This window comes from Erithacus rubecula (assembly GCF_903797595.1).
Source record: "Erithacus rubecula genome assembly, chromosome: 6".
NCBI classification, from domain to species: Eukaryota; Metazoa; Chordata; class Aves; order Passeriformes; family Muscicapidae; genus Erithacus; species Erithacus rubecula.
Genome location: NC_136688.1, coordinates 10,442,140 through 10,469,647, shown reverse-complemented (window position 1 = coordinate 10,469,647; position 27,508 = coordinate 10,442,140). Strand labels below are relative to the sequence as shown.

The window sequence follows — 27,508 nt, the reverse complement described above, 5'->3', positions numbered from 1 at the left end:
ACCGGGAATGGCACCGGGCACCGGGAACGGCACCGGGCACCGGCACCGACCCCGCTCCGCACGCCTCCCGCCTTCCTGCCGCGATCCGCTCCCGTGTGGTCCCGCAAGGATCGATTCTCCCCTTTCCCCGCGTTCGGGATCCCTCCGTTCCGCCGGGATCCCGGGAGCAGGGGCGAGCTCACCCCCTCCTCCTCCTTCCCCGCGTTCCCCATTCCGCGGGGATCCATGCCCCCTCCACCGCCTGGGATCTTAAGGGGGTCACCCGGGGAACGTGGGATCCGCTGGGATCTCGAGGAGGGAATCTCCTCCCAATCCCTACGGGAACCCACCGCCCCAGGGACTCCCCTTTCCCCCGGATCCCGGGATGTGCCTCGCCTCTCTCCCTGTACGCCTGATCGCCCGGGTGGGATCAATTCCCGGCCGTGAGGAAGCCTTGCCCGGGCATCCAGGTTGGATCTGCTCCCTGTGATGAGGGATCCCTTTGATCAGGGCACCGTGAGCCTGGATCCCACCCTGCAAGACACGGTTCCAGCCCTCTTCCCAGTGGGGAATGCATTCCCATAGGGAACAGCCGGGACTGGGGGAACCGAGTGACCCAGTCCTGATGCAGGGGTGTGATAAGCCTGGGATGGGGCAACCGTGGCAGGGGTGACCTCAGAATGGCCCAGGCAGGGGGTCACCCTGTATGCTGCCACGAAAGTGGGCACAAAGACCCCCACTTGCCACCCCTGTGCACCCCATTCCCATTGAGTCCCTGCGGGATGTGACACATCCTTGTCCTTGCAGTGAGGGGTGATGGGGAGCCCCCGGATCCCGTGTTCCTGCCGGCGGAGCTGGAGGTCCTTGGGGTGCCCGAGTCCTACCGGCTGCAGAGGGTGGATCAGGATGTGGCTCCCAACTCTTCCCTGCACACCCGCTCTGAGACATTCCTGCTGCTTCGTGCCGGATCCCAGCCCCTGGTCCAGGCCACCTATGCCCCGTTCAGCATCCGCCAGGTAACCAGGCCTCCTGTGTCCCCTGGGCCACCCCAGGTGTCCTAGCCACACCATCCTGGTGTCCTTACAGAAGGTGTCCATGGAGAGCCCCCCCAGCTCAGCAGCTTGGGCCATCCGTGCTGTGTCCCTGGAGAGCTCTGTGTCCCCTGCCGAGCCCGTGGCCCGTGTCCTCTTCCATCTGCACGGGCCCGACTGGATGCCTGGGAAGCAGGATCACACCAGAACCCGGGATCATCCCAAGGACTGGAACCACCCTGGGATCTGGGATCATCCTGAAGTCCGGGACCACCCTGGGGATCAGGGTCACCCCACGGACTGGGATCATCCCAGGGAGCAGGACCACCCCAGGCACCAAGACCACCCTGAGCAGCGGGACCACCGTGGAGTTCGGGATCACCCCAAGGACCGGCACCACCCTGGGATCCACGATCACCCCAAGAATTGGGACTACCCCAAGGACCAGGATCACCGTGAGCAGCAGGACCACCCTAGGAACTGGGATCCTTCTAGGGATCGGGATCGCTCCAGAACTCGGGATCTCCCCTGTGTCACTCTCCATGCTCACCACCGTGGGCGGGTGGCCCGGGGGACGTGTCGCCTGCAGGTCAGTGCCACCCTGGGGACCCTGGGGACCCACGGCTCTCCACCAGCCTAATCCCAGGACCCCCTCTCCCCTGCAGGCCCCACTGGGCGTGTGCGTGGTGGAGCTGGAGATCCCTCCACGCTGGTTCTCCCTGGGATCTCTCCATTCCCACCGGAGCCATCGGCGGGATTCCAACCCCTTGGAGACTCCGGAGCGCCCAGAACCGGCTGAGCTGCGCTACAGCGTGGGGGAGTGTGGGAGTCAGGAGCAGGAGGCTCTCACATTCCTGGGAATGCTGGAGCTGCGGGCAGGAGAGCCGGAGCGGCGGCAGGAGGTGCGGCTGGATGAGAAGGTGCTGCTGCGTGTCCCCAATGTCCCCCTGTGGCCCGGGCAGCGCTTCACGGCCACCATCGCCCTGCACCGCAACTTCACCGCTGACAGCCTGACCTTGAGGTGAGAGCGGGACAATGGGGACACCAGGACAGCGTGTGACACTGTGTGACACTGTGTGAAAGTGTGTGACACTGTTTGACTCTGAGTGACACACTGTGACAGTCAGTGACATTGTGTGACAATTTGTGGCAGTGTGTGATGCTATGTGACAGCATTTCACATGTTGCACTGAGTGACATTGTGTGACACTGTGTGACACTGTGTCACACCATCTGATAGGATCTGATACTGTGTGGCACTGTGTGGCATTGTGTGACAGTAAGTGACGCCCTGTGATTGTGAGTGACACTGTGGGACACCGTCTGACACCACCTGAGATTGTGTGACACTGTTTAACACTGTGTATTTTGGGGCATTGTGTAACTCTGTGTGACACCTTTTGATGTTGTGTGACTGCTAATGACACTGTGTGACACCAGCTGACACCATGTGACACCGTGTGTCCTGGCAGGATCAAGGCCAAGAAGGGGCTGCAGGTGGTCTCAGCCCATCCCACAATTCCCAGCACCTGGAGCGTGCACCTGGAGCGTTCCCGCGGTCCCAAGCACTCCACAGCCGTGGTGACGTGCCGGCAGCTTGGGGACATCCCTGCCACCCCTGACAGCTCCAGGTAGGGAATATCCCAATACCCTCATCCCAGTGGGAATTACGGGTTGGTCCGCCCTGATCCTGGTGCGGTGCCACAGGGTGTCCGAGCCGGCCGCGTTCCTGCACCTGGATGTGGTGGTGGAAAACGGGACGGGAGGGCTGGCGCCGGCGCGACCCCTCACGTGGCAAGTGGAGTATCCTGGCCAGGATCCCGAGGCACAGAAGGACAAACTGGTCTGGGAAATCCAGGTGTCGGAGCGAGATGTCCGCGCTCTCGTCCCGCTGGTGCAGGTGGGTGCCCCCGTCCCATTCCACCCCTTGGTCCCGTGGGAAGCGCCCCCTCATCCCGCTGTGCTTCCAGGAGCTGGAGATCCTGAACACGGCGCCGCTGACCGGGATCCCCCGCGTTATCCCAGTGAAACTGGTGGCTGTGGAAGCAGGGGGTGGAGTGTCCGAGCTCACGGATCCTGTAGGATGTGAATCTGCTGACAAGCAGGTGCTGCAGGTGAGTCCTGCTATCCCCTCATTATCCCACCTCACCCTGGGAGATTCCCATGGAATTCCATGTGCCTTTGCAGGTGTCAGATTCCTGCGACCTGGTGTTTGTGGGGGGCAAGGAGAGCCGAGGGGCGCGAGGGGCCCGTGTGGATTTCTGGGTGCGCCGGCTGCGGGCAGAGTTGAGCTTCTCCGTCTGGGCTCCGCTGCTCCCGCTCCGTGTCCAGCTGGGTGATCCCATCCTGGAGCAGCTCCGTGGCTGGAGACTGCCTGGGGGACCTGACAGGTGAGGCCTACAGAATGGGATGGTGGGAAAAGGGGGAGACGGGAATGAGGCTGAGACCTGAGATATGGGGATGCATCGGTGAGCCCCCTGACACACTCCTGTGCCCTGGGATTTTGATCATTCTGTTACGGAATCCGTGTCACCCTGTCCTACAATCCCTGTTCCCCTGCCCCTGAGGAACCCCATCCGGGCCTCTTGTCACCCTGTCCCTGTCCCTAGTGCCATGGTGGAGTCTGAGGACGCCGCAGAGGAGCCGGAGCGGCGGGCACGGGGCTGCCGGCCCCAGTACCAGCGCACGGGGCTCCGTGTCCTAGCACACTTTGTGGCCCACCCCCTGGATGGTGGCCGTCACCTGTCCTACCTGCCTGGCCCTGAGTGGCTCCTGGATGTCACCCACCTGGTGGCTGCCCGGACCCGTGTCCAGGACCCCCGCGTGGCCTCACTGGAAGCGGGGGCCGTGGTGGTGGGCCGGGAGCCTGGCGTCACCTCCGTGGAGGTAAATGGGGTTGTTTGTGGGGAATCTGGGATCCTGGGGACATTTGGGGGTGTGGGAAGGTTGGAGGGAAGGTTGGAGGGATGGAGCTGGGGAGCTGGAAATGATCCTAGTGGGAGCTGGGCCAGATACAGGGAGGGAGGGAATGGAGGGGTTGGCACAGGATAGGAAAAGGTGGCCATAAGGAATGCTGGGGGACTCACAAGCTGCTTCCAGGTGCGCTCCCCGCTCTCCGACTCCATCCTGGGGGAGCAGACGCTGGTGGTTTCTGAGGAGAAGGTGACGGTGACAGAGCTCCACGCCCAGGTGGTGGCTGGGCTCTCCTTATCCCTGCGGACACAGCCAGATCATCCTGGTGTGGTCACCGCCACCGTCCTGGGGACACCCACACTACGGGCCCTCAAGCAGGTGAGATGGGTGTGGGGGTTCACCCCAGTCTCCCTGGTGTCCCCCAAACCTCTGCCACCCCGCTTGTCATCCCGCCAGGAAGCAACACTGTCCATCTGGCTGTCCTTCTCCGACCACACGCTGGCCCCACTGGAGCTCTACGGGTGGCACGATGTGGCCTTGACCGTGACATCCCTTGACCGCGCCGTCGCCACCATCAGGGGGTCCCCTGGGGCCCCCGCTGCCCACCCGTGGGTGGTGGCTGAGGGGCCGGGCCGGGGGGCCCTGCTGCAGCTCAGCCTGCACCCCCCCGAACCGTGCCGGCGTGGGCGGCACCGCTCCGCCCTGGCCGCCGGCACCGCCTGGCTGGAGGTGGGGGTCCCCTCTGCCGGGAGCCCCCGGCCCTTCCCGCGGGCCGAGGGCGCCATGTCCGGGGAAGCGGTGACCGTGGGGCGGAGGGACCCTGCGGGCGTGGGGCCAGCGGCCACCAAGCTCCAGGGGTCTTCCTCGGAGGAGGATGAGGAGGAAGGCTACGGACACAACCGCGCCGGCATGGGAGAGGAGGAGGAGGAAGAGGAGGAGATGGTGAAGGCTCCAGAGCGGGTGACTGACCTGGAAATTGGGATGTACGTGCTCCTGGGAGTCTTCTGCCTCGCTATCTTCATCTTTCTCGTCAACTGTATCTTCTTCGTGCTCCGGTACCAGCAGAAGGAGCTGCCCGAGCCAGGCGGGGCCCCCTCAGCCCCACAGCCCCACAACTGGGTCTGGCTGGGCACCGACCAGGAAGAGCTGAGCCGGCAGCTGGATCGGCAGCAGCTGGATCGGCCGCAGCTGGATCGACAGCAGCTGGATCGGCCGCAGCCGGATCGCCGGCAGCCGGAACCGCCGGCATCCCCGGGCCCCCCCTGTGGCTGCGGGGGCCCCCCGGGCTCCGGTGAGGACGGGGCTCCCCCCGGCTCCCCGGCCCCCGGAGCGCCGCCGCTGTCCCGCAAGGAGGGGGCGGCTCCGGGGGGCGGCCGCAGGAAGCGGGTGGAGTTTGTCACCTTCGGCCCCCCCCGCGTCCCCGAGGAGCCCCCCCCGGCCGCCCCCCATGTCCAGTCCATCCTGGTGGCCAGCGAGGACGACATCCGCTGGGTGTGCGAGGACATGGGGCTGCGGGATCCCGAGGAGCTCCGGAGCTACATGGAGAGGATCCGCGGCAGCTCCTGACCCCGAGGGGGCGACTCCCGGACCCCCCAATTCCCGGGCAAACCAGTAAGGGCCCGACCTCCTCCCCGTGCCGTGCTGGGGGGACACCGACCCCCCTTCCCAGTGGGATGTGCCGGGGACCACTGGTGGCCTCCTGGGACCACACCAAGGTGCCCACAGAGGGTGAGGGGGGTGTCTCCCAGCCCTGTCCTTACGGGGGCTGGATCCCGGCGGCACCGGGGAGGAATTTGGGATGCTCTTACTGCTTTGGGTCTCATTGCGACATGGTGTTCATAGTGGTGATGATGATGGTGGTGATGATTCCTGTGGTCTGATCCCGGGGAGGATCCTGTATCCCCCCCACCTTCACCTCGGCCACGCATCCGTTTTGTACACATTTTTTATCGGGAATGCCCGGGAAGGGGCTGCCAGGGGCTGGTATTTATGGAAAATTTTTAATTCTGACGTTGTTACAAAAATAAAAGTATTTAAAAAAAACCAAATTGTGATTCCCATCTGTACCATCTCCTCTGAAAGTGACACTGGGTCCCACCCTGCCCCTGTGGCAGTGCCAGGCTTCTGGGAATGGGCACATGTCCTTGACCTTGGCTCCACATGGGAACTGGTCACGGGATTGGATCCAGGGCAGGGCCTGGCCGTGGCCCAGCTGGGGTCACCTTGGGATAAGGGATCTCCTACCTCCCTCTCCTGCCATTCTCCTCCTCCACCTTTCCAACCCCAACACTGGCCTGGTACTGCATGTCCTCCCCATGGCCGGTCCCCAACATTCCCAAATATGCCCTCAGCATCTCCCTTTATTTAGGGGTGCCGTGGGGATTCCCACTCTTCTAGCTTCCCAGTAAGTCCTGGCAATCCCAAGACACTCTGGGTAATAGCAGGAAATCCCCCACCCCATCACCCTGCTCCCAGCTTGCTCAAGCTTTCTGAAACCCTGATGAAATGGGGTGACTGGAATCCTGTCCCCCCTTCCCAGCATCCTGGGTCCCCAAGTGTTCAGCTGGATCCCAGCCTTCACCCATGGTGGGGATCACCATCTCCTGGCATACCCCACCTCCCACCCATGGAAATTCCAGCCTTATGCCTCACCTAATATTCCTGGAGGGTCCTGGGGTGATCCTGCATGTGCTGGAAGATGCTTGGGATGTGGATCTGCAGGTAAAATTGAGTCCAAAAAACAGGGAGAAGAGGGGAACTCCTGGCTCTTCATCACCCCACAGATGTCCCACAGCTCAGGAGACGAGAGCTTGAGTCCCCCCCATGCCACCACGCCAAATCCACGACCTGGAGGCACAAACAAGCAGCAGATCCCGATGGCTCCACCAGATCTGTGTCCTCCAGTGTGGGAGCACCAGATCCACGAAGATCCTGTGCCCCGGGGGGTCTCCAGGGTCCCCAAAACCCCGTTTCCTCTGCTGGGGCAGGATGGAGCCACCGCATCACCCTCCTCCACCCTGCAGCAGAGTCGGCTTCCTGCCCTCTGCCAGTCTCACTTCTCCCTGCCGGAGCTGCTGGAGCGCGGGGACACGGCCAGGCCATGTCCCCAAACTGCTGAGAGAGGGACCCCTGAATCCCAGATCCCTGAATTCCATGGGGCTGCCCCGCTGAAGGGATGGAGTGGCTCTGCCTGCTCTTGGTGGCTCTTTCCGCCGTGGCACCTGCACAAGGTACGTCACCGTCCCCATCCTGGTCTTTGCCATCACTCTCTGGGGACCCTGGGGTGGTGGAGCCACAGATTTGGGGTCAGGGACCTGCCACTTCCCTGGGATGGGGAGCACTGGGGGTCCTAGGGGGTCCCCAACAGGGGTGTCAGTGGTGGGGGATGCTGCCCCTCAACCCACTGAGATGGGGGGAAAGGGATCCCCTAAGAGGGTACCCTAAGGCTTGGGGATTCTCCTAAGGATTAAGTCCCCTTGGAACCCCCCAAAAACACCCTGGGAACCCCTAAAAGAGGACCCAAAAACCCTAAAGGTGCTCTTGGAGCCATCCCACCTACAATCCCTTTGGGAACAGGGTGACACTCAGGACCTGAAGCCCATCCTGTACCCCCTGGATGGTTTTGGGACACGATACCACCTGTCCCCCCAACCCTGGAAGGATTTGGGATGGTTTAGCTGTCAAAATGTCTGCCAGGAGCTGCTTCAAGGCCTCCAATCAATGAGGAAACGGCCCCATCACCCCATTTCCGCCCTTCTCACACCTCCATCCCCACCTAGAGCAGCTCATTCCCACCTTCTCGCCCCATCCCTGGCCTTTCCTTGAGCATTTTAACTTCAATCCACACCCCATCAGCTCTGGTGTCTCTTCCCAGGATTCCCACCCATGCAGCCTCTTGGAAGCCTCCTTTCCGGGGCTGAATCCTTCCACCTAGAGGAGCCAAATGGGGCATTTTTAGGGATAACTCAGTCATCCACTCACCTGTGGCTCTGGAATGGTGGGTATAGGCAGGTCCAGCCCCTCCATGTCCACAGGGATGAACCAGAAGGTGGGAACAACATGGATGCAGGATGACATCCTAAATTTCAGCTCTTCCACCACTGAGTCGTGTCCCAGTATTCCCATATTTAAGGCCAAATTCTCCCACCAGATTTCACACCAGGATTTACCCCAATTCCTGGGGCACACGGGAATTGATTTTTGGGATGCAGCAGCTCTGTGACGGCTTTGTCAGAGCCTGGGGGGATTCCCACTGTGCCACTCACAGCTGGGAGAATCCTCTTGGCCACATTCTGGTGGGTTTGGGGGAGCTCAGCCCCTCATCCCTCTGCTCTTTCTCCTCACAGTCCCCACAGAAACGCCGGAACCTCCCAGTACTCCAGCTGGGAACACCTCAGTGACACAGGGTGAGTGTGGGAGGCTGAGGGATATCCTTACACCCACTTTCTGGGATTCTGGGACAATGCCAGGTCACCGTTCCCGGTGCATCTCCCAGGTCCCAGAGCACTCCGGCTGGCGGGCGGCCGGAGCCGCTGCGAGGGCCGGGTGGAGCTGGAGCAGGAGGGGACGTGGGGGACGGTGTGTGACGACGGCTGGGACATTCCCGACGCCGACGTCGTGTGCCGCCAGCTCCAGTGCGGCCACGCCGTGAGAGTCCGGGGCAACGCCGCCTTCGGCCGCGGGCACGGCCCCATCCTCCGGGATGAGGTGGGATGCGAGGGACACGAGCGGCACCTCTGGGAATGTCCGGCCGAGCTGGAGCACGACTGCAGCCACAAGGAGGACGCTGGCGTGGTTTGCTCAGGTGGGTTTGGAATGTTCCGGAGCCGGGGATGCTGGCGGCACATCCTCATCCCTGCGCTTTTCCCACAGAGCACCAGGAGTGGCGGCTCTCCGGAGGCCGGGATGGATGTGCCGGCAGGGTGGAGGTGTTTTTCCGTGGCACATGGAGCACGGTGTGTAACAGCACCTGGTACGAGATGGAGGCCACGGTGCTGTGCCGGATGCTGGGCTGCGGGGACGCGCTCCAGAGGCCTTCCTTCGGACACACGCTTCCCGGGAAGATGGTGTACCTGTGCGGGAGCCTGCAGCCCTCGCTGGCGCAGTGCCAGTGGACCTTCAACAAATCCGCTCCGTGCTACCAATCCTGGGCTGCCGGGGTCATCTGCAATGGTACTGGATCCTTCCTGATGGGATTTGAGGCATGGCCTGGGTCCTGCCCTCTCCCAAGTATCTGGTTTCTGTTCCCGCCCTTTCCAGGCTCCCAGGGTTTGGAGATGCTGACGACCACGGCTGAGGTGGTGCCCAGGAATGCCACTGTCCTGCACGGTGAGTGTCCGAGCCCTCGGCCATTCCCTGGAATCAGGGTAAAATTCCCAGGAGGAAAGATTTATGTGGGATGAGCTCTGTTCATTCTCTGTCCCAGCCGAGGAGGGGATCCCGACCTTGGGGACGCCACCACGGGACAGTCCCCTCTTTGTCCTGTGCCTGGTGCTGGCGGCGCTGCTCCTGCTCTCCGTGCTGGCCTTTTCCGCTGCCCTGCTGAGGCTGAGGAAGAGGAGTGGTAAGGAATTCGGGATCCGGACACAGAACTGGGACACAATCCCCCCTTTTTGGATCAGCTCAGCCATGGAGTGGGTGCATTCCCTTGTCCCCACAGCCATGTCCTCCTTTGGAATGCCCACGCCAGTCCAGATGACCCACAGCTTCCAGAGGCCTGACGCACCCTCCGGGATCCCCAACGACTACAGGGAGACTCCCAACAACCTTCCCAAAGGATCAGGTGGGTTTGGCAGATCCCCCTGGGGGCTGTGGGGCCAGAGGTCCTGGCTGGTGACAGAGGCCACACCCCCTTGTCACCCCCAGACCCTCTGGTCACAGCCATTTCCAAGGATTCTGATTCCGACTCGGAATATTATGAGTTCAGCAGCAAGCCTCCCGTCGCCCTGTCCACCTTCTACAGTGAGCATCCCGCTTCCTCTGGGATCCCTGACACCCTGTCCCAGGATCCCTGTCACCCAGGGTGTTCCCACCCCTCTCCTCTTCCCACAGACTCCCTGCGACGGCATTCCAGGGAGGATCTTCTCCCTCTGAGACCCAATCAGGACAGGATGGAGCCGTTCCCTGAGGATGGTATGACACAAGGGGGGTCTATCCCATTGGTGGAAGGGTGGCCAAACACTCTTCCAATGTCCTTGTTCCCACATTTGATGTCCTTGTTCCCACAGTGCCGGCCAGGTCAAGACCCCCACTCCACAACTCCTCCAGCTCTTCCACATCCTCTTCCATGGAGCCCTATGGGAATGGCAGCATTCCCCCCCCTGCCCATGGCACTCAGTGGCAACCAGCAGCCACTAGCCATGGCTATGGCACAGGTGGGAATTGTGGGAGCAAGGATGGGGAGACCCCAAAGGTGGGAGAAAAGGATGCAGAGACCACAGGGATGGGGAGGGAATGGAGGTTCAGGGACCCCAAGAAGAGGAGCAGGGATCGGAGCAGGGATAGAGCACCAAGGATGGGAGCAGGGATGGGTTCAACCCTAGTGAGGAAATGGGATCTCATGGCATTGGAGCAGGGATGGAAAGCTCCAGTCAGTGACCCTGCTCCCCCAGCTCCCCTGGCAGCCCCTGCCCCAGTGCCCTCCCAGCCCTGGGTACCTGCAGCTCCGGCAGATCCCGATCCTGACGGCAGCTCCAGCACCTCCTCGGGGGAGTGGTACGAGAACGTGCAGGAGACGGAGCCCCCCGGAGACCCCTCCTCACATCCTGGTGAGGATCCTGAGCTGGAGGTGGGGGGCACAGGGAGTTCAGGGCATTCCCAAATCCTCCTGTTGGACTCTGTGTCTGCAGGCTGGTCAGATCCATCCTGTCCCTCCGGGGAACACGTGGAGGATCCCGAATTTTCCGAGGGCAGCGACTACGACGACATCCACTGCTCTGCCTACTGAGCCTGTCCCACCGCTCCAGAGGCCAAATCTGGAATTCTCTGGCTATCTCTTCCAGAATGCTCCAGCTGTCTCCTCTGTGCTGTCATTAAAATTAAGTAATTCCTACAGCGTCCCTTGTCCATAGGGGTGTCACCAGCCCCGCAGTGAGGCTAGGCCACTAAGTGCTCCCACTTGGCCACTAAGTGGCACAAAGATGGCCAAATATCCCTTTCCCAGCCCACAGGAGCAGGGAAAGGAGTGGCAGGGCCCTGATCTAGCTCCATAGCACCAGGGGTGGAAATTAAACTGCAGGAAGGGGGAACATGGAAATAAATCCCATGCGTCCCCCAAGAGCTTCCCTACACCCTTCTAGGACAGTCCCTATCCTGGGAACATGCTGTACATAAATCATAAATCCTGTCCAAGAAGGCTCCAGGGATGCTGGAAGGGAGGCCATTGAGGTGCCACCCCAAACCCCATAGTGCCCTATGGGGGTGGGATACAACCCCCAAACCCTTCAGCATCTCCCAGTCCATCCCTACCCCAGCAGGAGGCAGCTTCCTGCAGACAAGCCCCACTCCAGCTTTGGAATTTGGGGGTTCTTCCAGCTGTGAGAAGGCACAGCACCCACCCATCACCCCAGGACTGGGACCCCTCTGCCTCCCCCCATCACTCCACTTCCCGCTGTCCTTCCCAAGCCAGCTCCTCCCGCCCCGGCCCCGCTGTCAGATTTGTCTCCCCAGGGAGGAGGTCGGGGCTCATCTGCACCCCAAGTGGAAAATGTGGCCCCCCCACATCCTCCAGCTGTTTGCTGAGCGAGAGGCCCCACACAAAGGAGCCGCAACAACGGAGGAAATCCCAAAATAGCAGCAAAACCCCGACAAAGGGCACGGGGAGGCGAGGGCTGAGAGAGGAGCGTGCACAGGGTGGGCACGGGGGGTGCCCCAGCCCTGCCTCTGGCTCCAGCGGTGCTGGGAGGGAGGAGATGGTTGGAATCGCTGGGATTGGGGCATGGACAGGCTGGGGGATCGATGAATTGGGGAGAATCCTGATGCCCTTGGGGGTAGCACCCAAAATCCAGGGGGTATCAATGTCCTGGGTGGCATTCAAATGTCCAGAGGGGTGACAGTCTCCTGAGGGTGCTGATTCCTGGGAGAGCACCAGTTCTCTAGGGATAACAAAGCCCTGGAAGCTACCAAAGGGGAGGGGGTTGGGGCCACCAATTCCCTGTGGATACCAAAGCCCTGGAGGGCATCAATTCCATGGAGATGCCAACAGCTTGAGGGCACCAGTTCCCTGGGGATAGCAGTGCCCTGGGAGAGTGACAACACAGCCCATGGCCACCTACGCAAGGTGTCACCTCCATCCCCGCACAGCCACATCAGTGCCAGCCGTTCATCCGAGCTGCTCCCGCCCGGAAAAATCCCCCTTCTCCTCATCATTATGATCCCAGCAGCGTGCCGACAGCTGACAAGCCCCTTCCTGCTCGCTCCAAAGGCAGCTCCTGCTTTTTAAAAGGCTCCTCACGGCAGGCAGCTTTGTCAGCACTTCCCAGCGCCCCTCAGACTCCCCCCCGGGAAGGGATTCCAATCATCCCGAGCTGCCACGGCATGCTCAGGATGCTGAGCTGACTCGCAGCGCCCAAGGCAAGGCGGATGCTCAATCCGAGCCCAAATCCTCTCCCTGGGATCTCATGGTCTCCAGAGCCAGTCACAGCTCTGAGGGAAGAGCTGGGCCCAAAACACCCCATGTCCATGGGGGTCACACACCTCTGGATAACAGGATCTTTCCTAGAGGCACAGTGTCCTGGGATGTTTGAGGTGAATCCTGAATTTCAGGTTGATTTCAGGGGCTGCAGCTTGCAGACCCTCCACTGAGTCCCGTGGCAGCAGGCCTGGGAATTGCACTCCTTTTCCAGGGAATTTTCAGAGTCAAAGTGGTTGGGGGGCAGCTCCAGGATCCCCACGTGGGATATTCCAACAGGGCCTGCTCCCACCAGGATCAGCAGAACCCCTGGCATAACTGGGATGGGAGCAAGCAACGGCTACAGGGAACACCCCGATCCTGAGATCCTACTCAGGATTGTGGCTGAAGCATCCAAGGATGGTGGAGCAGGATGGGATGAGAAGCTCTATCCACCTCTTCTTCCAGCAGGAATACCACAGAGTCAATGGAAAACAGCTGCCTCATTAGCATGCCTGACCTGGATTCAGAGCAATTAATTAGGGCACAATCAATTAACGCCTCTGCCCTGCCTGGGTCCAGCACCGATGGTGCCCCACGTGCCCTTGCAGGGCTGAAGGGTGTCCCTGGAGTGCCAGAACTCGGGATGTGCCTGGTCAAAACCTTCCCCATCCCATTCCTGGGGGTTATCACAGGATTTCAGGGAGTGCCATGATGGACATCAACTCCTCTGCAACCCTGGAGGGCTTGAGGACCCCCAAATCTCCCTTGGCACTGGATTATATCCACTACCTCCCTTTCCCAGAGCTGTGGAGACCCTGGGATTTGGCAGGGGCTGAACCCCACAAGCTTCTCACCCCTTTCCTCTCGTGCTTGGCGGGACCCAGGGAGGCAACAGAGCCTTCAAATGTGCCTAGAGATGACGTCAAAAAACCACAGAGGGAGGAAAAACAGCCGGTTCCTGCCAGGGCCCCCTCCCTCGCCTGCTCCGGGCCGGGCAGCGGAGGCGGCGGAGCCTCCGGAGCCTCCCGTGCCCCCATCCCACCAGCAGAGCCCATGGCAACCCGGCTGCCCGTCCTGTGCCTCCTGCTGGGAATGTGGGGTGAGTACCAGGCACCCTGACCTTGGGACGCCGCTCAAATCTCGTGGCTGAACCCGAACTGGTTTTCCCGCTCCGGGTGGGATCGGCACCATCCATGAGCCACTGTTGGGGCCTTGGGGTGGGAAGCATCGTGGTGACCCCCTAAACCCCCACTCACCTCGCTCTGGGGGTCCCCAGGGTCCCAAGATTGAGTCAATGGTGCTGAGGGCAGCCAGGTGTCCCCCCATCCTCATTCCCTGCCAGCTCCTGCTCTTCCCTCAGTCCACATGACACCATTCCCAAACATTCCACCCAGGAGCTGGGCTAATTAGCAGTGATTTTCAGGGTCCTTGTCTTTTCTCAGCCTTAAAGATCCCCCAGCAGATGAATGAGAAGGCAGAAAATTGCCTTTCTCCCCCAAAAATCCCAGTTTTCCCACAAAATCCCCCTTTTCCTCAAAATAACAATCAACCAGCTGAGCAGCGGAGCCGCTCTCCCAAACCTGGGGTCCCCAGGGCGGGATGCGGGATTGACACCCCATTTCCGCTCTCTCTCGCAGCCATCCCTGACCATGGAGGAGCCACCTGGATCCCTGGAGGTGAGAATCTGGGGAGCAGCCCTTTGGGAATGCCTCCCCATCTCCGTGAGCATGGCAGGGGCTGGAGTTGCATCATCCGGAAGCGGCGCAGGGTCCCAGCTCAGGCCCCCACATTCCCTCGACCCCTCCACGCTCCCATTCCTCCAGCTGCTTCCCAAAAGCGCCACCAAGGGCTTTTCCATCGTTCCCAGGGTGAAAACCTGCTGGGAAGGGAAGGAAAGCCCCTAATGGTGGTGTTTTCCTGGTGTTTTCCCACAGAACCCAACCTGAGACTCACCAGAGGCGGCTGCCGCTGCACTGGGATACTGGAGGTGAACTGGGAAAACCAATGGAGACAAATCTGCTGGGAGAGCGTGAGCATGGGCGACCTGGATTGGATCTGCCAGCTGCTGCAGTGTGGCCCCATGACCTCTGAGCCCTTGGAGCTCATCATTCCTGGTGGAAAAGGGCCACAAAGTTGGCCCAGGAAGTGCAGGGAGTCACCGAATGAACTGGGATGCAACTGGGAGCTGGAAAACTGCACAGAGCACGCCATTGTCTCCTGTGGAGGTGAGCCTGGACACCCAGCCCGGCCACCTCAATCCTAAGGGATCATCCATGCCCACGTGGCCCCTCTCTTCTCATTCCAGAGCCAGTGAAAACGACACCCAAGCCCACACCGGCACCCCCAACCACCACCCCAGAGCCCGTGGGTAAGCACCTCATCCTGAGGAATCTGTAGCCTGAAATTTGGGAACTTCCCAATCCATAACACTTCCTCTTCCATCACCAATCCCTCTCCAGGACCCCCCAGGCTGCGGCTGGTGGATGGGAATTTCAGCTGCTCCGGCTTCCTGGAGCTGCACAAGCAGGGGCTGTGGGGGACTGTGGCGAGCAGCCCGCACATCCAGCCACACCTGGTCACCCTCATCTGCCAGGAATTGCACTGTGGCACTGCTGGGAACAGCCACGGAGAGCCGGATCCAGGGATCCACCTGCCGGTGCAGTGGGAGGTGGTGGATTCCTGTGGGAGTGATTCCCTACTGGATTGCTTCAACAGGACCAGCTCCCGAGGGAGAATGCCCGCCTTCATCACCTGCTCAGGTGAGAATGGTCCTGGTGCATCCATGATTTCCTGCTCTGGTGGGATAACCCAGCAGGATTTTGAGGCTGGAGCAGGGAAGCAGCCCCATCCCAGCCTGCCCCGTGGGCCTCGCCCACCCACTCCCGCTCTTCCTTTCTGGGTGTGAAGGCAAAACAGGAAATCTCAGCTCCCGGCAGTGCCGAGCACGGCACTTCCGCGGGGGATGAGCCAGGGAGGGAGAGTGGCTACGGCAGCATCCCAAATTCACACTAGGAGTGGGGAACACTGGCAGAGAACAGGCTGTGGGCATCCTGCTGAGGGCAGCTCCATGAGCTGCTTCCATGCCTCGTGTGTTTCCTGAGCACCTTCCAAGCCTTGAGCATCTCCCTGCTCTGATCATCTCACTGCCTCGGGCATGTGCCTGAATATATTTCCTGCCACAGGCATCTCCCTGCTTTTCCATGACCATCTTCCCTTCCATGAGCCTCTTTCCCTTGCCATGAGCATCTCCCAGCCACAGGACTCTCTCTGACCTTTTCCATGAGCATTCCCTGGAAATCAGCTAGGCACCAGCTCTGTGGCACAGCCAGCCAAGCCATGAAGCTCAGAGCACACTCCTCATGGGTTCTGCCATCTGCCCCAGCTTGGAATCTCATGGGATTTGGGGGTTTAATGAGCAGTGGCAGCTGGCAGAGCTGGCTTCCTTGCTGCATTTCCCATGGGAAGAGTTCAAAGCTCTTCCATGCCTGGATCTGGTTTGGCTCAGTCCCGGTGGTATGAAGGGAGATGCTGGGATCATGCCTGACGCCACTTCATGGATCTGACCCTTGTCTTTCATGGGTCTGATCCCCCTCTACCCATGGATCTGCTCCCTCTCCTTGTGGATTTCACCCCTCCCCATGGGTCTGACCCTTCCCTGTGGATCCAACCCCTCTCTCTGTGGATCTGCTCCTCTCTCCCACAGATTCCCAGCCGCGGGCCCTGCGGAGGCTGGCAGCCGGCCCCACCCCATGCGAAGGGGACATCCAGGTGTTCCATGCGGGACAGTGGTGGGATCTGTGTGACTCTGGAGCAGCACAGCGAAATAGGCGTGGCCGGCAGATCTGCCGGGAGCTGGGCTGTGGGAATCTCACTTCCAGCATGGAAATCCGGGAGCCTCCCTCAACGGGAGTCACCTGTGGGATTGGTCCCCTGCACCTCTGCCAGCCCAAGCTCGGGAATATCCGGAGCTGCCCCCGGACCAGAGTCGTGTGTAAGCCGTGTGATCCGTGGGGGTGGGAGCTGGAATTCTCACACCTACGGAACGGGCAGGGGTGGGGGGACCAAATCCACATGGGATTTGGGCTCCTGGCGGGGTACTGGATATTCATATCCCAGCACCCATCTCCAGCTGGACACATCTGGGGACATCTTTGCTCTTCCCAGGCCAGGACTCAAAGCCGCTTCCCACTGGAACATCTGCTGGAACCATTGTGAGCATCTGCCTGGCCCTGCTGCTTTTCCTCATCCTCTCCCTGATCTGTGGCCCTCCTGCCTATCGGAAGCTGATGAAGAGAAGTAGGGGACAACCTTGGGATCCTCATCCTTCTTTTCTTCCCTCTCCCACTCCACCATCCCCATGTACCAGCTCAGGGCTGCCAGCTCCATGGATGCTTCCCTAAACTCCTTGGCGGGGTGGGGGGATTTGGCTGCTCAGACTGACACATCCCCCATCCCATTGTCCCCAAGCCTGTCCCACATGGATTGTGGGAGTGGGAAGAGGGATTAAGCTCCAAGCAGACACAAAAGAGCAGGTGGAGGATCCTGAGGGGGGATTATTGGGAAGGGGGGAATATTTGGGATGACATATGGGGCTGGCAGAGGGGAAGCAGCTGGAGGAAGCATCGGGAAGATCCTTGGAGGCACAATTCCCTCTCTCCTTCAGTCTCCAAGAAGAAGCAGCGTCAGTGGATTGGCCCCACGGGACTCAACCAGACGGGTGAGGAGCAACTCCCTGGGGAGCTGGGAATGGGATTTGGAGTTCCTGGGGATGAATTTGGGGTGTTGCCCCCCTGGATCCTGGCACAAGGGCCCTGGATCTCTCTTCCTTTGGGGATATACCTCATCCAGGAGATGCAGGCCTGGAGCAGGGAGCAGTTTTACTGAGCCCCTTCCTGGGGTGGGTTTGCTCCTTCCAAGCTGCTGTTCCAGCCCCAAAATCCCAATCCTGCTGTCTTTTCCAGTGTCTTTCCACCGCTCCAGCACCGCACCGAGGCCTCGGGGACAGGGAGGGGACAACGACTACGCCCAGCCCCCCCAGAAGAGCTCCCAGCTCTCTGCTTACCCAGGTAAGTGCTGGAAGCATCTCCTTCCCGTTCCTATTCCATGGATGTGTATCCAGTGAGCTGCAGCCATGTCCTCCACAGCCCTGGAAGCAGCGTGCCAGCGTTCCAACCCTCCGGATAACTCCTCAGACAGTGACTATGACCTGCACTCCGCTCGCAGGGTGTGATTCCCTGCTTCCCAAAGGAGCTGATCCCACCTCCCACCTCAGCTTTGGAAGCATCCCAGCACTCCAACACCCTTCCAGGAGCACTTCCCAGCCTCCTCATGGGAGAAAAGGAGGTTTTGTTGGTTTTTTTTAAGCTATTTAGAGGAATTTAAGAGGTAGGGGGATGCTAGGAGCCCTTTGAAATAGTGGGATCACCAGCTTCCCCAAACCAGGATAAAGAGTTGGGATGATGGATAAAGGTCAGGGATGCAAGGAATACTGGGAATGAGTCTGAGATATTTAATAACAAACAACTCTAATAAAATTGGGGTTTTGTACTAATTACACCTCGTCCTCTTCCTTTCACTATCCCAGTCTGATTCCAAACTCCCAGTTAGGAGGGAAAACTGGGACAGGGAAACACCTTTTCCCCTCGTTTTTATCCCACAGATAAACCCCAAAAACGCAGGAATTGAGCCAAGCTTGAAGAAAGTCCTGGGAGGGGGTGAAAGATTTCAGTGATGGGATCCAAAGGAAGTTGGATGCCAGGAAGGGATAAAGGGATCAATCCTTATCCAGATACTCTGTTGTTTCCCAAAATAACCACAGCCATGACTCCAGAGTGCAATTAATTCATCCAGTTTTATTACTCTAATTAATCCCAGGGATGGAATTGCTTCCATCAATCCCTCTTCCTAGTCCATTAGTAATCGTTTCTTATAAATAACTTAAAGGGATACAGGCAGGATTTGAAGGATAAAGTGCTGAGCAAAGCAAATCCCATTCCCATCATTTGTCATTCCCTCTGTTTCCAAGTGTTTCCTGAGAAGGGGATGTGAGGAGCCTGAAAAACCACACAGGAGGTCGGGAATACTGGAGGTTGCCCAGGCCCGGGTGGGAATCACCAACTCCCACTGACAGCCCTGGAATGGTTTGGGTGGAAAGGGATCTTAGGGATCAGCCACTTCCAATCCCTTTCCACTAGCCCAGGTTGCTCCAAGCCCTGTCCAACCTCAGATATTCCCAGGGACGGAGCAACCATGACTTCCCTGGGAAATCCAACACTCCAGGATGTCAACGCCACCACAGGGAAGAATTTCTTCCCAAATCTCATCTAAATCCACCCTTTAACAGTGTGAAGCCATTCCCCATTATCCCATCACTCCAAGTCCTTGTCCAGTTCTTTTGGAGCCACTCTAGGCACTGGAAGGTGCTCCAAGGTTTCCCTGGAGGTTTCTCCTCTCGAGATTTCTGCTGGTCTGGCTCTACCTCTTGCTCCGACCTCCAGAGCCTGATTCTTATCCCGTCTAATTCCTTTGCACCGACGGACCCAGGAGCAACACTCTGGGATCCCTCCCCTTCCTCAGTCCCCAGAAAAAGGAGGAATCAGCACAGGATGTTCCTCAGAAGTCCTGGATTAGTATCCAGGCCAGGTAGGACGCTGAGGGTTCGGAGGTGGGGGGTATCCAAAGGGTGGTGGAGGTCCGGGATAGGGAGCCTGCGTTGGGATCGGGAAATTCGGGAGAGGGGGCTGAGTGGGGTATGGACACTGCGGCCTCCCTGCTCCAGGCGGGATGTAGGGAGAGTATCCTGGTCTGGCGGGGGGAGGAGAGGGATGGGGAGCAGGATAGGGCAGGGGCTGTGGTGGGCCCCGGGATGGAGACCAGGAAAAGCCTGCCGAGGTGGATTTGGGATAGCCTGGCGCAGAGTCAGCTGCGGAAGCCGCTGGATAGCCGGGAGCTGGAGGAAGCGGGTAGGGAAAGGCAGACTGGGAGCTGGGCTGGGAGGAAGCCACGTGTCCCACGGCGACTGGAGATCCCGGGAAAGGGGCAGGAGGCAGCGCTCCGTGGGCTGTGGGGCCAGGTGGGAGGGGCGGGGCCGGGCTGTAGGGCAGAGGGAAGGCCTGAGATCCCGATGGGAAGGGCTTTGGTGGATCTGTGGGAACGTGAGGAGGAGGAGGAACAGGAGGCTGAGAGTCCCTGGTGCGCTCCTGGGATCCCTCCGACTTCCTCACGATCTCCTGCAGCTTTTCCACTCGGACCCGGCGCAGGTGGGACAACTTCCTCATCCCGGAAAACTGCTCCAGGAATGTCTCCAGGGGCACCTCGCCCTCCAGGAATTTCTCAGCCATTTTCTGGAAGAGAGGAACAGTCTTGGGCTTATCCCTGCATCCCTCTGCTCCTCTCCCTAACCCTGATTTAGGTCTCTCCCAGCCACATCCCAAGGAGCAACACCCACACACCAACAAGGATGGATCCAGTTCTTTGGAGAAAACCCAGCTGACTCCAAAGATAACCCACGATTTTAAGGATTGGGTTTATTTGCAAGTCTTTGAGGATTAATCACTGGAATTCACAATGGATATAAATCCTAAACTCACCTCAGATTCCTCTTCAATCTTCTGGCTTTCCACCTGGAGAAGATCCAGCAAAGTCTGAGGTTGCAGCGCTGCTGAGAATTTCTCTGGGAAAACCAAGGGGGGAAAAAAAGGCAAGAAAAAAATCACTATCACAGAACAGAAACCAGGGAAAAACCAGGAACAGGCTTGGGAACAGCTGATGGAAGGAGGAAAATCCAAGAGGAATAACATCCTCAATCTCTCTGGCTGCTGGAAAAAAAACAGCCAGAAAAAAAGCAGTTTTTCAGGAAGCAGAACCCTTCCTGGGGGAAGATGCCAGTGCTCACCCAGCTTTTCCTTCTGCTCCCTGCACCTCCCAGCCAGCTCCTGCAGCTCCTGGTATTTCTTGGAGAGGTCACTGCGCCCCGTCTCCAGCGGAACCTGGAATTTCAGGTTCTGCTCGGCCAAGCTCCGGTTGGCAGCCAGGGCCATCTCCCTTTCCAGCTGGAGCTCCTGAACCTGTGGAATTCAGGATGGTGAGCATGGGAAGAGGACAAGGACACCCTGCAGCCACCTCCTGCCACAAACCTCCTGGGATTCCAAAGCCAAGCGCTCGATCTCCTGGGAATCCTCCTGCAGCTCCCGGAGCTCCTCCACTGTCCGGTTCCTCAGCGTATCCATCCTCCCAGATTCCTGGGACACAAAAAAAGAGGCAAACCAATTCCCCAATCCAACTGGGAATAGATTCCCAACTGAAATCCAGGCTTGTTAACGTCCTCAGAGCAGCTGTGCTGGGTTCTGTTCACTGAGAGGGAGAAACAGCATTCCCACTAACTCCTGCTTGGGAAAAGACTTTTCCCCCCTTTCCCAAGCCTATTTGGATGGAATTCTGTGTGTCCCAGAGTGTTTTGTCAAAGAAAAAAATCCACCCACAGCCCTGACTTGCAAATTCCATTTGGATGTCTCCATCCCCCTCCAGAATCCATCTCATTCCAGACTCCATCCCATCCTGCCAAGGAAAGTGGGATCTGGCCATATCCCACCGTGCTCACAGGGCTGGGAAGGACCTCAGGGATCATCTAATGCCACCTTCCTGCCATGGAATGCAGCGAAATAACAAAAAGATCAGGGAAATTATGGACTTCCTGCACCACATCCATGATTTACCCCAAGTATTCCCAGCTGCCTGATATGTTTAGCAAGTATCCCGTGTCTGGTGTAAATTCCAAGAGGTGGGATGGAATAATATGGGAATGCCCTAAAAACCAAGGAACAACAACACACCTGTGCTGTCCTATTCGCTCCCAGCTCTTCTACCTCTCATCCAGGTGGAACATCCCAAGGATATCACGCCGGGAATGCCGCAACAGCCACGCTTATGCTCAGGGTTGCCCAATCCACGATCCAGATAAACCTGTCCGAGGGAAAAACTGGGAATTAAGTCCCGCGCTGCAGGTGTGGGGTAGAAATCACCTGATTTGAGTTTTTTAGGGGGGTATTAGCTGAGTTTCACGGAGTTTAAGAGGGAAAAGCGGGAATGGTGGGAGTGGGAAAGAAGCATCCACAGGCGCTCGGGAAGATGAACGCAAAGGGCTGCTCACCTGAAGGGCTGCAGCGAGTACCGTAGCGGAAGCACCGCCATTACCCCATTATCCTGCCTTTATTCCCGTTATTTCCGTTATTCCCGTTATTCCCGTTCCCGGCCCTCTCCCGGACTCACCAAGCGGCCACCGAGACCCTCCGCTCGCCGCAGCTTCCGGCTTCCGGTGTGGACCGGAAGTGGGCGGGGCCACCGCGGGCGGGGCGGGAGGAGCGCGCGCCTCCCCCCTCGGCGTGAGGGGGGTGGTTCCTCCCAGCGCCGCCATGTTGGGGGGGGCGGGAGCGCGCATCAATTTAATGGAGTTTTTAAATCATCAATCGCTCTTTGGCTACCCGCGGGGCTCTCCCCGAGCTGTAGCTGCTGTAGGAATTATATCCTTCGTGTTTGCGGGGTGCAAGGGGCTCCGGGAGAGCTGGAGAGGGGGTTTGGAGAAGGGCGTGGAGCGATAGGGAAGGTTGGGAAGGCTCCGCGTGGACGCAGGGCGGGTTTAGGTTGGATAGTGGGAATGTGTCCTTCCCTGTGAGGCTGGCAAAGGAAGGTGCCCAGAGAAGCTGCAGTTGCTCCATACCTGGAAGTGTCCAAGGCCAGGTTGGAAGTGGTTTAGGAAGCACATACAGACCCCGGCAATAGCCCAGATATTCATAAAATGTCAGGTTCTTCCAGCTGGATCCAAGAGATCAAAGCAAACTCCTCTGGGATAACTGGTTAGCTCCTCCTCGCATGACACAAGAATATTCCCGACAAAGCTCCAGTCCCGTTACCCGCTTCAGAAACACAACTTTTCCAAAGTATGCTGGGAAAACAATCCACTTTTCCACCTGGAACTGCACATTTCCCAAACCCGAGCAAGGATGAGGCAGGGGAAGAGCTCCATGATTCCTGCTCCTTCAGCAAGGTCACCCAGCTGTTCCAGAAGTGCTGGGATCTGGGAAAGGCACCTCTGATCCCGTCACCTGAGAGCTGTTGTGTAACAAATGGGAGTCATATGATCCCAAATAATTCCGGAGAAATCAAGGACAGTTTGTTCCCAGCCTGGCTGATAACCGGGTCAAACCCCCAGTGCCATGGGAAAGAAAAGAGACTTGACTTTCCGAAGGGAAAAAAAACATTTTCCAGGCTTCTTTTGGAGCGGTTTCCATAGACGTGGAAAAGCTGGAAAATGTGTAATTAACATTTTATATTAAAACATAAGGTTTGAAGACAGGAAAAATTGTGTTTGGGTTTGCACAGAAGAAATGGAAAAATACCCATTTAAAACTGTTACACAGAAATAAATTTGGGATAAACAGGTGGGTTTAGAAGGATATTCCCATTAGCTACTTATTAATGTCCTTAATTTCCACAAAAGATGGTTCCACATGTTTTTTTCCCTTGGATGGCACCTTAACCCCAGCCAAAATCACCCACAGCAGGTAGGAAAAGTTGACCTGAGCACCCTGAGGTCCCATTCTGCAGAATTCCATTCCCACAAGGATCAGCCAAGATCCCTGGGCTTCCTTGATAAGTTAATTAAATATTTTTAATCCAATCCCGGAAATCTGACACCTTGGGACCGTCAGATTTCCCTCCTTTCATCTGACAGCTCTGATAAAGCACCCTGGTGATAAAAGCCTTTAGGGAAGGGACAAGAAAAACTGGGAACAGGGCCTGGAAAAGTTGACTTCATTAATCCATTCCTAAGAAAAGCTCTTTCTCCATAAGGGGATTTTGAGGGGAGGAGGCTGCAGAGATAAAATTAAGGAAGTTTTGTCAGAACAAGTCCTGATGTCCCAAAAGCCTGAAAATTCCTGTTTGATCCAGAGGATGATTCCCATGGAAGTTAAATTCATCCTAAGGGGAGTTTCCACATCAAAATGACATGAAAAATCTGAATTTTCCCAGTTAAAGCTTAAGTTTTGGGGCTGGAAATCCTCACCCAGCCCCAGCTGCATCAACCAGGAGGAAAAGCTTCCAGATCCATCTTTCCAGCTGGGGGTTTTTGGGATCTCCCCATGCTGTGGTGCCCTCTGGTGCCAAGGAAAGCTGTGGCAGGGAGGCCACCTGCTCCCATCCAGTGAGCTCCCAGCACCAGGATGGATTATTCCAGCATCTAGCATCTCATGCCCTCCATTTCACCAACCAAGGTCAGGAAAATCAAGGATTCCTCTATAAAGAAACCATTCCATGCCCTAAAAAGGGGTTATTTTTCAATCCTCCCAGATTTTATTCTGGATTTAATTAGTGCTAAATAGTAGTTCCCATTTTTTTCCCCAGTCCTGAATTTCAGAGTTTCTTCCTTCTGTGGATATCATCCATCCAAAAATACATCCCTGTTGGATCCATTGTTCTACTTTGGTGGGATTTACCAGCAGCACAATAAGCTTCCCTTAAATCTTAAAACTTCCCATAACTGGGCAAATGTTGTTGGTATTTTTGGTTTTTTTTTGGTTTCATTGGAAAAACAGGAATCCTGATTCCCTGGGGATGGCAGTTCTGAGAATTTAAATGGATAAATAGCTCTGGCACAACTTCATATTTTTGTTTTCTTTACTATTTTGGCCAAAAAAAGGAGGAAAACTTGGTAACTCCAAAATCTGCAGGGACACGTCCCAGGTTGGTTTCTCCAACTTGGCTTCGGACATTTCCAGGGATGGGGCAGCCACAGCACCTCTGGAAAATCCATTCCATGGCCTCACCAGCCTCACAGGCAAGAGTTTCTTCTCAATATCCTGTTTTCCAGTTTGAAGACATTCCCCTTGTCCTGTCACTCCATTCCCACGTCCAAAGTCCCTGAACTGGGGGAAAACTGGGACAAGCTGGGGGAAAGCCAAGCTCTGGATGCCTCTGGATGAAGGTCACCAGAGTGGGATTGGGCACCTTGGCTTTGGTCACGGCACCACGTGCTGGATCCATGGGTTCTGGAACGGTCACCTTGTCCTGGAGGAGATCAAAGGCTCCCTAAGGCTGGAGCTGGCATTCCTCCCTTGGAATCAGCCCCATCTCAGCTTGGAATGATAGAAGAATATGAGGATACAGTGCTAGATTGCACTGGAGGAGTGAAATTAAGAACCTGGATGGGGGATATTAGCAGAAAAGGGATGGAGCACTGGATTATACTTGAGGCGAAAAAAAGAAGGATGGGATGTGTAGTAGAGGGCTGGAAAGGAGAAAGACCTGGCTGATTCCCAGAATGGAAAATCTGGACCTGGCAGCCTGAAAATCTTTTATGGAGCCTTGGCAAAAGGAGAAGAAGGATCTGGAGAGACCTTGAAGCCTCTTCCAAGCTTTAAGGAGCTCTAGGAGAGCTGGAGAGGGACTTTGGAAAAGGACCTGGAGTGACAGAACAAGGGAGAATGGCTTCCTACTAGCAGAGAACAGGTTAGATGGGATATTGAGAAGAAATTCTTCCTTGTGAGGGTGGTGAGGCATTCCTGGGAATGGAATTCCCGGGGAAGCTGTGGCTGCCCATTCCTGGAAGCATCTGGCTCAAACCCTCTGGTGAGGATTAGAGGGTTTAGAGGACAAACAACCCTGTATTCCCACCAGCTCCCACAGGATAACCTGGGGTGCTTCCCACCCATGCCAACATACCCGTGGCCCGAATCCTCCCAGGAATTTGGGGATCCCCCAGCTTGACATTCCCCCCCGCCTTCCTTAAGGACGTTTTGATAACCATCCCAGGAGCAGTTTGCCTTTCTTATCGGGGCCTCCGGCCAAACACCGGAGCTGGGATATAAGGAGCGGGGCCGGGATCGGAGGCACATTTTCCGTGAACTCCCACCATGAAGCTGCTCCTGCTCCTCACCCTGGTGGGCCTGGCCCAGGGCTTCCAGACCAGGTGAGCCCCAAGGGGTCCCCAAAACAGGGATGTGGGATGCGGGGTGATCCCGGTGGCGCATCCCAGTGACGCATCCTGGTCGCTGTCCACAGGGTTCCGCTGAGGAAGATGAAGTCGCTGCGGCAGAGGCTACAGGAGCAGGGGTTGCTGGAGAGTTACCTGAAGCAGCATCCCTACAACCTGGCTGCCAAGTATTTCCCAGGAATTGCTGTGGAGCCCCTGGAGAACTACATGGATGTGAGGGGCTGGGATTGGGAACTGGGATCAGGGAGCACAGGGGGACACTGGCCCTTTCCCTGTCCCACTGGCCTGGGATCCAACCCATTAGTCACTTCCTCATCCCTTGAACTCATCCCATTAGCCCCTTATCCATTCTCCTTTCCCCATCCCATTAACCCCTTCCCAATCCCATTCCAACAGGATGAGTATTTTGGCACCATCTCCATTGGGACTCCAGCCCAGGAATTCACCGTGGTCTTCGACACCGGCTCCTCCAACCTCTGGGTTCCCTCAGTCTTCTGTTCCAGCCCAGCCTGCAGTAGGTGTCTGGAATGAGGCTGGAATGTGTCCTTTGGGAGTCCTGCATGGCTCTGCCCAGTCTTTCCCAAGGGACAAATCCCAGGCAATCCCCGTCCTTCCCACCCCCACAGGGAATCACAACCGCTTCAATCCCGCGCAATCCTCCACGTTTCTCAGCACCAATGACACCCTGTTCATCGCCTACGGCACGGGAAGCATGACCGGAATCCTGGGATACGACACTGTCAACGTACGGCCAGGTGCTCCAGCCCCCTCATCCCATGGGATCCCATGGGACTGTGCTCAACCCACACCTGTCTCCTTTCTCCCAGGTTGCTGGTATCAACGTCCGCAACCAGATTTTTGGGCTGGCTGAGACGGAGCCAGGAGATTTTTTCTACTACACCCCCTTTGATGGCATCCTGGGATTGGCATTCCCAAGCATTGCCTCCTCCGGAGCCACCCCTGTCTTCGACAACATGATGATGGAAAACCTTGTGGATAGGAATCTTTTCTCTGTCTACCTGAGCAGGTAAATCCCAGCCAAAGCTGCTGAGGATTTCTCCTTTTTCCTCTCACACTGGCCCTATTTTCCAGTGGGAATGGGTGCATTGGTGGGCTGGGAACCACTCTGGATGGATCCCCTTTTCCAGGGACAGCCAAGCTGGGAGCTTCGTCCTCTTCGGTGCCATCGATCCCTACTACACCACCAAAGGCATCTCCTGGATCCCGCTCTCTGCCGAAACCTACTGGCAGATCACCATGGAGAGGTATTCCCAGTATTCCATGCCCTCCAGCTGGTGTTTTGGGCGAGTCCAGGCTCACCCTGCATCCCTCTTCCCAGTGTCTCTGCCAATGGGGCTCCAGTGGCCTGTTCCTCGGGATGCCAGGCCATCGTGGATACAGGAACCACTCTGTTGGCTGTTCCTATCCGGGCCTACCGGACCCTCATGATGCTCCTTGGTGCCAGCTCCAGTGGCGAGGTGAGGCCTTGGGATCCCCCCTAGGACATTTGATCCCAGCTGGAATGGCTGCTAACCTGCCATGTCCTCCCCAGATCAGCTGTGAGGCTGCCAGCAGCCTTCCAAACCTCATCTTCCACATCCATGGCAAAGAATTCCCAGTGCCGCCCAGAGCCTACGTGTTAAGGGTGAGCATCCCACTGAAAATGGGTTTGTGGGGGTACAGGGAGGGATCCAACAGCTGGTGACCACCCCATTCCATGTCCTTGGAGCAGAGTAACGGGTACTGCAGTCTGGGATTGCAAGGCATGGATGTGCCCACGGAGGAGGGTGAGCTCTGGATCCTGGGGGATGTCTTTATCCGGGAATATTACGTCATCTTCGACAGGGCCAACAACAAGGTGGGGCTGTCCCAGCTGCCCTGAGCTGGGATGGGAGTCTCAGGTGTTCCCAACTCGGTGGCTGGCAGGGCTTGTCCCTTTCCTGGCACTCCTGCCACCACCGAGGACAATAAAGGTGTGGAGAAGCC

At 57.7% G+C, this 27,508-nt stretch overlaps 5 protein-coding genes and 1 long non-coding RNA gene across 14 annotated transcripts in view; 4 read left to right on the top strand and 2 right to left on the bottom strand.

The window, feature by feature from the left end:
- The window catches only part of TMEM132A (transmembrane protein 132A), a 6,284-nt gene extending 313 nt beyond the window's left edge, over positions 1 to 5,971 (top strand). Inside the window, exons 2-11 of one of the 2 annotated variants that reach the window (XM_079309402.1) lie at positions 787 to 995; positions 1,081 to 1,599; positions 1,676 to 2,031; positions 2,483 to 2,641; positions 2,718 to 2,910; positions 2,981 to 3,124; positions 3,198 to 3,400; positions 3,620 to 3,896; positions 4,110 to 4,301; positions 4,380 to 5,971. In XM_079309402.1, coding sequence (XP_079165528.1) covers positions 787 to 995; positions 1,081 to 1,599; positions 1,676 to 2,031; positions 2,483 to 2,641; positions 2,718 to 2,910; positions 2,981 to 3,124; positions 3,198 to 3,400; positions 3,620 to 3,896; positions 4,110 to 4,301; positions 4,380 to 5,489 — 3,362 coding nt within the window. In that variant the 3' untranslated portion in view covers positions 5,490 to 5,971. Of the gene's footprint in view, positions 1 to 786; positions 996 to 1,065; positions 1,600 to 1,675; positions 2,032 to 2,482; positions 2,642 to 2,717; positions 2,911 to 2,980; positions 3,125 to 3,197; positions 3,401 to 3,619; positions 3,897 to 4,109; positions 4,302 to 4,379 lie in introns of both variants that reach the window. The other variant, XM_079309401.1, reaches the window with a different exon arrangement.
- Positions 1 to 22,566, bottom strand: part of VPS37C (VPS37C subunit of ESCRT-I) — a 23,345-nt gene extending 779 nt beyond the window's left edge. Inside the window, exons 1-6 of one of the 5 annotated variants that reach the window (XR_013774663.1) lie at positions 21,802 to 21,952; positions 21,366 to 21,495; positions 20,670 to 20,774; positions 20,429 to 20,600; positions 20,124 to 20,206; positions 18,756 to 19,877 (exon numbers count right to left, since the gene is read on the bottom strand). Coding sequence is in view for 4 of the 5 variants with exons in the window: in XM_079309409.1 (XP_079165535.1) it covers positions 19,161 to 19,877; positions 20,124 to 20,206; positions 20,429 to 20,600; positions 20,670 to 20,762 (1,065 nt within the window). In the remaining variant the exon portion in view is untranslated. Of the gene's footprint in view, positions 1 to 18,366; positions 19,878 to 20,123; positions 20,207 to 20,428; positions 20,601 to 20,669; positions 20,887 to 21,365; positions 21,496 to 21,682; positions 21,953 to 22,249 lie in introns of those variants that run through there. The other 4 variants (XM_079309409.1, XM_079309410.1, XM_079309408.1 and 1 more) reach the window with 4 other exon arrangements.
- On the top strand, positions 6,582 to 10,899 carry CD6 (CD6 molecule). Of its 2 annotated transcripts, XM_079309782.1 has the most exons (12): positions 6,582 to 7,153; positions 8,270 to 8,329; positions 8,419 to 8,727; positions 8,796 to 9,095; positions 9,183 to 9,251; positions 9,349 to 9,486; positions 9,583 to 9,705; positions 9,789 to 9,884; positions 9,975 to 10,055; positions 10,151 to 10,297; positions 10,535 to 10,690; positions 10,772 to 10,899. In XM_079309782.1, exons 1-12 carry the CDS (start codon positions 7,099 to 7,101, stop codon positions 10,867 to 10,869), a joined length of 1,632 nt encoding a protein of 543 aa, XP_079165908.1. In that variant the 5' UTR covers positions 6,582 to 7,098; the 3' UTR covers positions 10,870 to 10,899. The 2 variants fall into 2 exon arrangements, with proteins under 2 accessions (XP_079165908.1, XP_079165909.1); XM_079309783.1 differs by lacking the exon at positions 9,789 to 9,884.
- Positions 13,484 to 18,233, top strand: CD5 (CD5 molecule). The gene is made up of 10 exons (XM_079309404.1): positions 13,484 to 13,633; positions 14,172 to 14,210; positions 14,469 to 14,759; positions 14,840 to 14,902; positions 14,994 to 15,293; positions 16,238 to 16,525; positions 16,699 to 16,830; positions 17,198 to 17,251; positions 17,496 to 17,600; positions 17,679 to 18,233. The coding sequence occupies exons 1-10, from the start codon at positions 13,588 to 13,590 to the stop codon at positions 17,762 to 17,764; spliced, it is 1,404 nt and encodes a 467-aa protein (XP_079165530.1). The 5' UTR covers positions 13,484 to 13,587; the 3' UTR covers positions 17,765 to 18,233.
- LOC306803695 lies at positions 18,367 to 25,159 on the bottom strand. Its single transcript, XR_013774664.1, has 2 exons — positions 24,289 to 25,159; positions 18,367 to 18,755 (listed from the first exon to the last, which is right to left on the bottom strand). It is a non-coding gene; the product is annotated as an uncharacterized lncRNA (long non-coding RNA).
- On the top strand, positions 22,578 to 27,508 carry LOC306803691 (pepsin A-like). 3 transcript variants are annotated; one of them, XM_079309405.1, is made up of 10 exons: positions 22,578 to 23,093; positions 25,342 to 25,498; positions 25,591 to 25,735; positions 25,919 to 26,036; positions 26,149 to 26,267; positions 26,350 to 26,549; positions 26,671 to 26,787; positions 26,862 to 27,000; positions 27,075 to 27,167; positions 27,255 to 27,508. In XM_079309405.1, exons 2-10 carry the CDS (start codon positions 25,443 to 25,445, stop codon positions 27,402 to 27,404), a joined length of 1,137 nt encoding a protein of 378 aa, XP_079165531.1. In that variant the 5' UTR covers positions 22,578 to 23,093; positions 25,342 to 25,442; the 3' UTR covers positions 27,405 to 27,508. The 3 variants fall into 3 exon arrangements, with proteins under 3 accessions (XP_079165531.1, XP_079165533.1, XP_079165532.1); XM_079309407.1 differs by having other exon boundaries at positions 25,320 to 25,498; XM_079309406.1 differs by having other exon boundaries at positions 25,207 to 25,498.

What these genes read in the sequence shown, in the direction of transcription:
- CD6 (XM_079309782.1), top strand. Translation starts at nt 7,099, where the DNA reads ATGGAGTGGCTCTGCCTGCTCTTGGTGGCTCTTTCCGCCGTGGCACCT. An exon ending in CGCTGGCGTGGTTTGCTCAG is followed by an intron (nt 8,728 to 8,795) that starts GTGGGTTTGGAA and finishes CTTTTCCCACAG; the next exon opens with AGCACCAGGAGTGGCGGCTC. An exon ending in AGACCCCTCCTCACATCCTG is followed by an intron (nt 10,691 to 10,771) that starts GTGAGGATCCTG and finishes CTGTGTCTGCAG; the next exon opens with GCTGGTCAGATCCATCCTGT.
- CD5 (XM_079309404.1), top strand. Translation starts at nt 13,588, where the DNA reads ATGGCAACCCGGCTGCCCGTCCTGTGCCTCCTGCTGGGAATGTGGG. An exon ending in CCTCCTGCTGGGAATGTGGG is followed by an intron (nt 13,634 to 14,171) that starts GTGAGTACCAGG and finishes TCTCTCTCGCAG; the next exon opens with CCATCCCTGACCATGGAGGA. An exon ending in CGCCTTCATCACCTGCTCAG is followed by an intron (nt 15,294 to 16,237) that starts GTGAGAATGGTC and finishes TCTCTCCCACAG; the next exon opens with ATTCCCAGCCGCGGGCCCTG.
- LOC306803691 (XM_079309405.1), top strand. Translation starts at nt 25,443, where the DNA reads ATGAAGCTGCTCCTGCTCCTCACCCTGGTGGGCCTGGCCCAGGGCTTC. An exon ending in TTCTCTGTCTACCTGAGCAG is followed by an intron (nt 26,550 to 26,670) that starts GTAAATCCCAGC and finishes CCCCTTTTCCAG; the next exon opens with GGACAGCCAAGCTGGGAGCT. An exon ending in CCAGAGCCTACGTGTTAAGG is followed by an intron (nt 27,168 to 27,254) that starts GTGAGCATCCCA and finishes TCCTTGGAGCAG; the next exon opens with AGTAACGGGTACTGCAGTCT.